This window comes from Xenopus laevis, chromosome 8S (genome assembly GCF_017654675.1).
Source record: "Xenopus laevis strain J_2021 chromosome 8S, Xenopus_laevis_v10.1, whole genome shotgun sequence".
Classification (NCBI taxonomy): domain Eukaryota; kingdom Metazoa; phylum Chordata; class Amphibia; order Anura; family Pipidae; genus Xenopus; species Xenopus laevis.
The window spans coordinates 74,402,981-74,412,852 of record NC_054386.1 but is presented as its reverse complement, the minus strand read 5'-3'; the positions used below and the strand labels follow the sequence as shown (position 1 = coordinate 74,412,852).

The following is a 9,872-nucleotide window of genomic DNA, read 5'->3' as shown; positions in this document are numbered from 1 at the left end:
TTCTATTCAAAAAAGGTTTATTCAACCGGCAACTGTTTGAACACCACAAAAACAAACATACAGATATGTTTAAATATACAGTATATATATATATATATATATAAATACATAATATATTACATAAAACAATTTCCCTTCCCTGGAGTGACAGATAGAAACAAGTAGAATACATATCCTCATCTATAATTGTGTTTGGCACAAATACATTTTAATCTTAATTTGGCAGTGTACATTACCTATACAACAGTGTCCCAAATGTGGCAGGAATGAAATTAAGCCCCACTCCTCCACCAAAACATTTTTTTTTCACTGTTAAAGGGGTTGTTCACCTTTAGATAACCTTGTTGAGAGTTATATTCTGAGAGACAATATGCAACTGGTTTTCAATCTTTATTATTATTATTATTTTCTTTAGCTATTTAGCTTTTTATTCAGCAGTTCTCCAGTCTGCAATATTGGCAATATTGTTGCTAGGGTCCAAAACTACCCTAGCAACCATGCATTGATTTGAATAATAGGCTGAAGTATGAACAATAAAATAGAATAGATTAATAATAATTAGCCATAGCAATACATTTGTAGCCTTACAGGCATTTGTTTTTAGTGGGGGTCACTGTGCATAGATAGGCTGTGCAAAATAAAAAAAAATCTAATGTAGTTAGTTAGCCAAAAATGTAATGTATAAAGGCTGGAGTGACTGGATTTGTAACAGAACAGAACACTACTTCCAGCTGTCTAAGTCTGAGTTAGTCAGTGACTATAAGGGGGGCCACATGGGACATAACTGTTCATTGAGTTTGCATCCTCAGCATTCTGCTCATATTTAAAAGGAAACAGTTATGATCAATCTGACCCCCCCCCCCTCATGTCACCAATGGGTTACTGAGTGGAAACCAAGAGAGCTGAAAAGCAGGAAGTAGTGTTCTGTTCTGTTAGACATCCAGTCACTCCAACCTTTATACATTACATTTTTGGCTAACTAACTATATTGAAGTCATTTTTTTATTTTGCGCAGCCTATTTACTCAGTTTTTATACTGAAGAAATCCTTTAATGGTAAACCACCCCTTTAAAGAACAGACATAACCCCAGGCCATAATAATAATAAGCACAAGACAGGGTTTTCCATGCAAACTTCAAAGAGAACAATCCTTACACAGGCAAAGGCAGTAAGGCGCTAGACTCCAGAACTTAAGAAATATATATCTTCTATGTTTTCTTCAATATAGGGTGAAAACTGTAACAAAACTCCAATATTTATGCACGTACAATCAAAGCATATTTAGTGTAGTAGAATTAGAATGTAAAACAAACAAATTGACAATTTAGATTTAATGATACACACCTTGTATTCTTCTATTTATTCAGTATCTGCCTGTTTTAAATCATTAGTACGCCTTTGTATGTATCTCTGAATCTATGCATTTTGAATATTATGCATTTTGCTTTTATGCTTGTGCTAGTATAGAAGTGTAAGGTTCATGAATACAATAGCCCTGCAAATCTGAAAAAGGAGGCAGTTTAGTACATAAAAAAGTGCATTGAAGCATTTTTTGCATTAGCCATCATCACATTTCCGACAAGATACTATTAACCCATACATTTAATTATTTCAGACTCACAGAACTAATTCCATATGAATAAATATACTTAGGTGATATGCAACAGCACACAAAATCAAAAGATAAAAGATGTATTGTGTTTATACAAGGACCATACAATGGAAATTCTGTGTGTTGCATAAAAGGCATAAAAGGCAAGCAACCTGTGTACTCTATGTGTCAAAATATTGCATACTCCACTTAATACCATAATTAACATAAATGTAATAGTCATTACCAGTACTGGCTTACTTCTCATTTTCCAACACACTACAACACTGTGTTACAGGCAAAAAAGAATTAGCCATTAAAAGTCAAATATAGAAAATAATCAGAAATTTGTGCTAAACACATTATGCTTTTTGATGTTTTTAAACCTGTCTCTTTTCACGTAAACAAAGGATCACAAAATGGACACATTGAAATGCATTGGGACGATGTTGCCTAATTCAGTATAAACTGGTCTTCTTCATTATTCTAAGAAATTCTTGTTCATTGACTTCGCCATCTCCATCTCGGTCAGCTTCATCAATCATTTCCTGCGGGACAAATATAGAAAAAAATGAAGAACCAACAAAAATGTAATATCTACTATATGACCAAAAATATTGGGGACAATTCAGACAATCTGTAAAACATCTCCTCACTGCTGAGTTCAGCACAAGAAGGATTAATTTGAGTGTATATACATACACAAGCCTTACATGACTGTGTGCACAAGGGTGGTTTAAAGATTTAAGAATCTAGAAGATGGAAATGGGTTCTCTGAAGTGAAAAATCATGTTTCACACCTGGCAGTCTGGGTCTGTTGGATGTCAGCTGTAAACTGTAAAGTATGGGAGGGGGTGGAGGTTTTTTTTTTATGATCTGTGCTTAACTTCATATTAAAACCCTGAGTTTCAGTAAGAATTGTTGGACTGGCAGGTGTCTGTAAGCTTTTGCCCATTTAGTGTGATTTAAATTATTCAGAAAAAATGGATATTCCAGGCATGTTGGTCAACAAAAGAACAAGTGCGAGTAAGTATTTCCTTCCCTGGAGTGACAGGATGTCTAACATCATAGCCAGAATACTACTTCCTGATTTGCAGTTCCCTTAGTTTCCACTGATTGGTTACCAGGCAGTAACCAATCACAGACTTGAGGGGGGCACATGGGTCATAAATGTTTGCTTTTGAATCTGAGCTGAATGCTGAGGATCAATTGCAAACTCACTGAACAGTTTTGTCCCATGCGGCCCCCCATCAAGTCGCTGACTAACTCAGAGTTAGAAAGCTGAAAAGCAGTATGTTGTGTTCTGTTCTATTAGACAGCCAGTCGCTCTAGCCTTTATACATTACATTTTTGCTAACTAACTATATTAGAAGAATTTTTTATTTTAAACAGCCTTAAACCATCCTGGTTTTTATTTTTACACTGAACTGTTCCTTTAAGGGGATGTCCACCTTTTGGTAAAAAGTCTTTAGCATGTTCCCTACTGTATTTTGAGAATAGGAACTTGTAAGCAAAAATCACTAGTTGTTTTAAATTGTGTAGCCCATATTGGAGGAAAAGGGCCACATACTCCTGCCTCCATTACTTCTTGGAGAGATTGTATCTTGTAAAAGGAAGGAGCTGGAGTGGCCACAGTGCTGCCCATGCTCTTTTCATTTCCTTACTCATTTGTATACCAATAAGAGCTGATTTCATTGCAGGATTTTAAAGAAACAAGCGATTTTTTGCTAGAGGGTCCTGCACATGCCCCCTCTCCCCCTCCAAGTGCAACATTAATGCTGTACGCTGTAATGCTTAACCCTAGTCATTTTCAAAGTAAAACAAACTCCAGTAGTTAAATCTATCCTATGAGTACTTGAATAATATGTTGCTTAAACACATTTACTGGATTTCATGTCATTTTTTTTCTGGTCCACAAAAAAACATAAATTACTGAGGTTTCTACTTTATGCATTTGACAGTTGCACTTGCAGCATACAGGTTTGTGATAATATACTGACAAAATTTACAGAAATCTTTAATAAAATACCTTTGGGATGACTATTTCTCAGCCTCCTGAGAATCACGCAGGATTAGACCTCAATTGTTTGGAACATTAAGTTGTGATATACTTTATGTATAAACAAAAAAAAATCTCTCACTTGTGTCACTATTCCTATACAGCAGCAAATAATGAGATTACCCAACCTGCAATTCTTCATCTGTAAGGTTTTCACCAAGCTCCTTAGCCACCCGTTTCAGGTTCTTGAATGATATCTTTCCTGTTTCATCATCATCAAATAACTTGAATGCCTTCATTATCTCTTCTTTGGAATCCTTTTCAGCCTAGACTCAAAAAGCAAACAACCAAAAACAGGTTAAATGTAATCAAAAAGTCAAATATGACAAATCATAGTTGAAAAATAGTGAGCGAAAAATAACATGGTGCTAAAGCCTTTTTTTAACACAATCACTTCATTTCAGTGGCTAAAAAGTAATTGGACAAATTAAAAAACTGAAAATAAAATGTTCATTTCTAATACTTGGTTGAAACCCCTTTGCTGGCAATGACAGCCTGAAGTCTTGAACTCATGGACGTCACCAGTTCTGGGTTTCCACCTTGGTTTATTGATCTTGTTTTCATCTGTCCAAAGAATGTGTTTTTTTTAGCAAAATCCAATCTAGCCTTTCTATTCTTGATGCCTAAAATTGGCTTGCACCTTGCAGTGCACCCTCTGTATTTACTTTCATGCAGTCTTGTCTTTATGGTAGACTTGGATATCAATACGCCTACCTCCTGGAGAGAGTTGTTTACTTGTTTGGCTGTTGTGAAGGGGTTTCTGTTCCCCCCGTGGAAATTATTCTGCGATCATCCACCACTGTTGTCTTCCGTGGACGCCCAGGTCTTTTTGTATTGGGGAGTTCACCAGTGTTTTCTTTCTTTCTCAGGATGTACCAAACTGTAGATTTTGCCACTACTAATATTTGCCCACACCTGCCTATGAAATAGCCTTTGAGTCAATTGTCCAATTACTTTTAAGCCCCAGAAATGAAGTGATTGTGTTAAAAAAAGGCTTTAGTTTAGTTATGCAATCTTTTTGTTCAACCCACTGAATTAAAGCTGAAAGTCTGCAGTTCAACTGCATCTTAGTTGTTTCATTTAAAATTCATTGTGATAATGTACAGAACCAAAATTAGAAAAAAGTTGTCTCTGTCCAAGTATTTTCTTACCATTTTCTGTGTCATTGCAGACATAAAATCACTGAAAGCTATTTTTCCAGTGCCTTCTTTATCAATATCAGCAATCATTTTCTTGATTTCTTCCTTTTTTGGCTCAAATCCCAATGCTCGCATGGCGACCTACAGGTAAATAAAAACTTTAGACCTTGACACGTATGCATGGCTTATTAGCACAATGTATGCCTTAAAGGAGAAGGAAAGGCATATTTCATTGGGGTTGCCAAAAGTTAGACACCCCTCAAATGATTATATATACTTGACACCCAGGGCCGGAGCTCCTATCAGCAGAAAACAGCACCAGCCCGAGGTTCTTCCAGTGAGCACCACAAAGTGATCGTCTTCCTTCTTCTTATTTCTTTAAATTTCCTGGGGCAGAAGCATGCGCTGAATGAAATAGCTGAATTTGTTAAAATTCTGCTTTTCACGCTACCCCGCTGAAGAAAGAAGATGAAGGAAGTGGTGCTCGATGGAAGAATCCCAGGCTGGTGCAGTTTTCACCTGATAGTAGCACCCGGGGGTGTCAGGTAAGTATATACAATCACTTGGGGGTGTCTAACTTTAGGCACCCCCAAGTGAAAAGCACCTTTCCTTCTCTTTTAAAGAAGAATGAAAGGCAAGTTTAAAATTTAGTAACCCTTGAGAGGCCTAACCTTCCACCTCATAATCTACACCAGTGCACCCCCCAAGTTTTCCATACCTGTTCCCAAAGTGCGGAGTAGCACAGCAGGGTTGGTGGGCACCATCTCTTTGAAACAATTGCCCACACTGGGCATGTGTTGTTTAGGCCAAGTTTGGGGTCTGAATCCAGGGCCAGAACTAGGGGTAAGCAGAAGAGGCAGGTGCCTAGGGTGCAATGGCGAGGGGGTTCAAGGTCCTTCAGAATCCTTGTTAGCATTTGAAGAGCAGGGGTCTGTGATTCTCATAACTACCACATCAATAAAATTGTTGACTAAAGGAAAAGAACTTTCATTTGAAGCAGCGTAGGTGGTTCTTGACAGTGAGGTTGTGGAATGCACTGCCGGGTGATGTTGTGATGGCTGATTCAGTTAATGCCTTTAAGAATGGATTGGATGATTTTTTGGACAGACATAATATCAAAGGCTATAGTGATACTAAAATCTATAGTTAGTATAGATATAGGTGTATATATAGTATATGAGTGTATGGAGGGGGTCAGTGTGTGTACTGTATGGATGTTGGGTTTCAATTGGAGGGGCTGAACTTGATGGATATATATAAAAAGTAGGACCATGCTAGAGAACAATATGAATACTGATACTGAACCAGAACCAAGCACCCTGGCCAGGGAGATTTACTCTAACATAAAAATGTCAGTTAAAAATTTTAGCTCTTTGAAATAAAAATATCCTAGAAAACAAAATACATTTGCATGACGAACTACACAAAAAATAAACAGTTGAGTTTTGTCATGTGAAAACACTGCATGTGGCTTTTAACCACAGATAAAACACACTTTTTAGCAACAACTTTCTATCCCCACATGTTATTTCTTGCTAATTGTGCAAATTAGTCATACAGCTTTAAATGTGCACACTTTTTTCACCACTAACAGGAATATTAAACATCTGTAACTGAATCTGTGCAACTGCAGTTTGCTGGCAATTTGTTGAGCCTTTCAGCAAGAAAAGCTCCCGCATTCACCGGCGCTGTCCCAGACTTCCATGGAGGACCAATATCATTTCATAAAAAAACGTCTTTATTTTAAACACACTGTGTGGTACAGATTTTGTGCAGTGGGTGTGCTGTACTTACGTGTTTCTTGCCTAAACACTCTGCACTTCCTCAGAGTCCTTTTGTTGAGCCTTACCTTTAGCTCCTTAACATCTATGGTCCCAGTTCCATCTGTATCAAAAAGATCAAAAGCTTCCCGAATTTCTTGTTTCTGTTCTTCTGTGAGCTCAGTTTTTGGGACAGGTTTCTTTCTCTGAGTTGTCACTCCTAAAGATGGTTTCTTGTAGTTAGAAGCCTAAACACATTAAAACAAATAGCATAAAGTCACAAATGCAGTTTACTGTAGTAATAACAACCATATGCTAAAGCTGGCTGTACATGGTTAGATTTATGCGTTTGACTAGGTTGCCAGAATAAGGCAAATCTGATCACATAGGTTTGTGCAGAACCACAGGCAGTGAAATATAAAGCTGGATGCTATCTTCAATACACAGGGTTTTCTGCCCAGACGCATCATTATCTGTCCAAGCCCCAAATAGATACTGTACAATGAGGGCTTCGTTTTTGTCTCATATATATATATTTGGTTTCGCTGGCAACTTGGTGGAAAACCAAAAAATGTATACCATGAGGGATCATTTGAAGACTTACTCTAGCTCAGAGGAAGGGAAGAAACAGATCTTCTAATTGAGCAAAGTGAAGACAAGTTAAAGGGGAACTTTTTTTGCATAAGCATGATATTTGGTCAATCCCTCTGATATTGAGCCACAGTTTGGCCATGACCTTATCACAATCACTATCTTACCTAAATTCCTCCCGAATAATTCCTAACCATGAAAAAAAGATTTCTTCCTGCCTATTCTTTTAAAGGGGAAAAAAAACATAAATTGAGCTTTTTGAAACGTAAACATATTTTCAAGCAATGCCTAGCCCCCTGCTCTCCTGCTGATCTGACTACTTTGCTGAGCTGGCTGCCATGTGTCCTCGGCCTGCATCCTCCAAACCCCACAATTCCCTGCACACAATATTTCAATAAGGAATGGAACATCATAGTGCAATGCATTGTGGGTTATGTAGTTCCTGCATGCTGTCTGTAAGCTGTGGAGAAGTTATTACAATTTGTGACATTAGGTTTTAGTCCCTCCTTTCCTGCCAGAATTTCAAATGATGCAGAAAGAGAAGAACTGGTAAACAGCTGGATTTCAGCATAGAAAATGGCATTTTTTCATACTTTTTGAAGAAACAGTGATGGTGATGGGGATATTAGGGGTTTCTCTGTTATGTGGGCCTCTTTATCAAATTTTGATTTGGAAGCCGGAGTTCCCCTTTAAATAAAAAATAACATTTTATTTTTCATTAGAAAGTATGATTAATGGTTTTGTTTTCACACATAAAGGGTATCTATTGCATTTCTTGCAATTCGTGTGTGCTTCCAAATCAGAACAGGCTCTTTGCAGCCCCAGGTGCAAGCTGTACCCCCTGCCAGGGTAAAATTCCACAAATCAATAAATACAGCAGCACTCCGTTAATATTGAAAAAGTGAAAACTTTACCTAAAGTGTTTTAGGCAACTTTTCGGGCTACTCAGTCCCTTTGTCAAGCCTTTGTAGCCCGAAACGTTGTCTAAAGCACTTTCAATATTACTGGAGTGCTACTGTCTTCATTGATTTATTGCGTTTCTTGCAATCCGGCGTGTGGAGAAAATACAATTTTTTGGAAAAAAAAAAAGACCTCGACCTCACGACTGCAATGCCGCCTACACCAGGGGCTTGTTATGTGCATAAGTGTGCCCCAACATGGCTTTTAATACATTCCAATGTAATTAAGAGAATTTGCTTCTATACATAAAGAGTTCCATTTAAACACGTACCTCCTTTCCTCCAGCTGCTGCCGGTGTCTAACATTTACAGACAAATATGGAGGGGGTTAACTAGGCAGAGAATATTGATTAACTGCCTTTTTCTTTTCCTACAATTATTCTAAAGTATGCTCTGTTTAGTGGACGAAATGTAAAATATATAGTGAATAAAGTATCCCCTCTTGTAAAATATATAGTGAATAAAGTACCCCCTATTGTAAAATATAGGGATATTATAAGTTACCGAGGAGTTTCATGACCATATAAAAACACGAGGCCGAAGGCCGAGTGTTTTTATACAGGTCATGGAACTCCGAGGTAACTTCTAATATCCTCATATTTTACAATTGGGGGTACTTTATTTATTATAATACACAAATTTCAATGAGTCATGTGACAGAAATGACATCAGAACTCACCATTTATAACTGATGACATCAGAACTCACCGTTTATAAGGATATAATTTACAGGATATTCATGGCTTTTGTGTATTATAAGGATATTTAACTCACCGTATATAACTGATGACATCAGAACTCACTGTTTATAAGGATATAATTTACAACATATTCATGGTTTTTGTGTATAATACACAAAAGCCAAGAATTACCTGTAAATTATATCCTTATAAACGGTGAGTTCTGATGTCATCAGTTATAAACGGTGAGTTCTGATGTCATTTCTGTCACATGACTCACTGAAACTTGTGTATTATAATAAATAAAGTACCCCCAGTTGCAAAATATGAGGATATTAGAAGTACCCTCTGAGTTTCTTGACCTGTATAAAAACACTCGGCTTTCGTCCTCGTGCTTTTATATGGTCACATAACTCCTCGGTGACATAACATCTTTATAAATTACAGTAGGGGGTACATTATCCACTATATATCCATATTTTAACAATATCCACAAGCCACAGTTGTTGAATAAGGTGATGTACTACCCCTGTAAAATCTAAGCAACATTATACTGAGAAGATTTCTTACCTTCCCCGCATTAAAGGTGAAGGGGGTTAATATAGAAATGACTCACTACAATAAACGCCCAATACATGTAAAATGTATGTATTTTTTTAAGAGGATAGTCCAGTTGTGTTTGCTGGGAGCTCGGTAATTATTTTAGACACAAGTTCCTTCAGTATTAATGGGACTTAAGGCAAAATATTCAGAGCTCTAAAAGGGGACTGTGACTGTGTGTCTATGTAGCATTGGTGCAGAGCGAAGTACGAAAGCATTCTAGCCATTTTATTTTCTAGACCTATAGGTCTCTGTTTGTAGCAGGGAGGTCTGTGCATGCCTAAAATGTACTCTGCAAACTCACCATATCACACTGCACACACCAACCTTCGACCTCGCTATTTAATGTACACAATAACCGAGGTATTCACACCGACAACCTGTTCCTGTATTCGGCGCAAGCAACTACACCAATCAACGCTGGGGAGGATTAAACAATTATTCCTATTGGTAAGCTGTCAAAATGTTATCCAATAGACTCATAAAACCTTGG

General features: G+C 37.3%; 1 protein-coding gene across 1 annotated transcript; it reads right to left on the bottom strand.

The window, feature by feature from the left end:
• Positions 1–9,750, bottom strand: cetn1.S (centrin 1 S homeolog). Its single transcript, NM_001086658.2, is given in 5 exon segments — positions 1–2,139; positions 3,779–3,916; positions 4,802–4,930; positions 6,639–6,797; positions 9,684–9,750. Coding segments are annotated over 5 exon segments (519 nt in total). The 5' UTR covers positions 9,687–9,750; the 3' UTR covers positions 1–2,049.
• Positions 9,751–9,872: the final 122 nt, after the last annotated feature.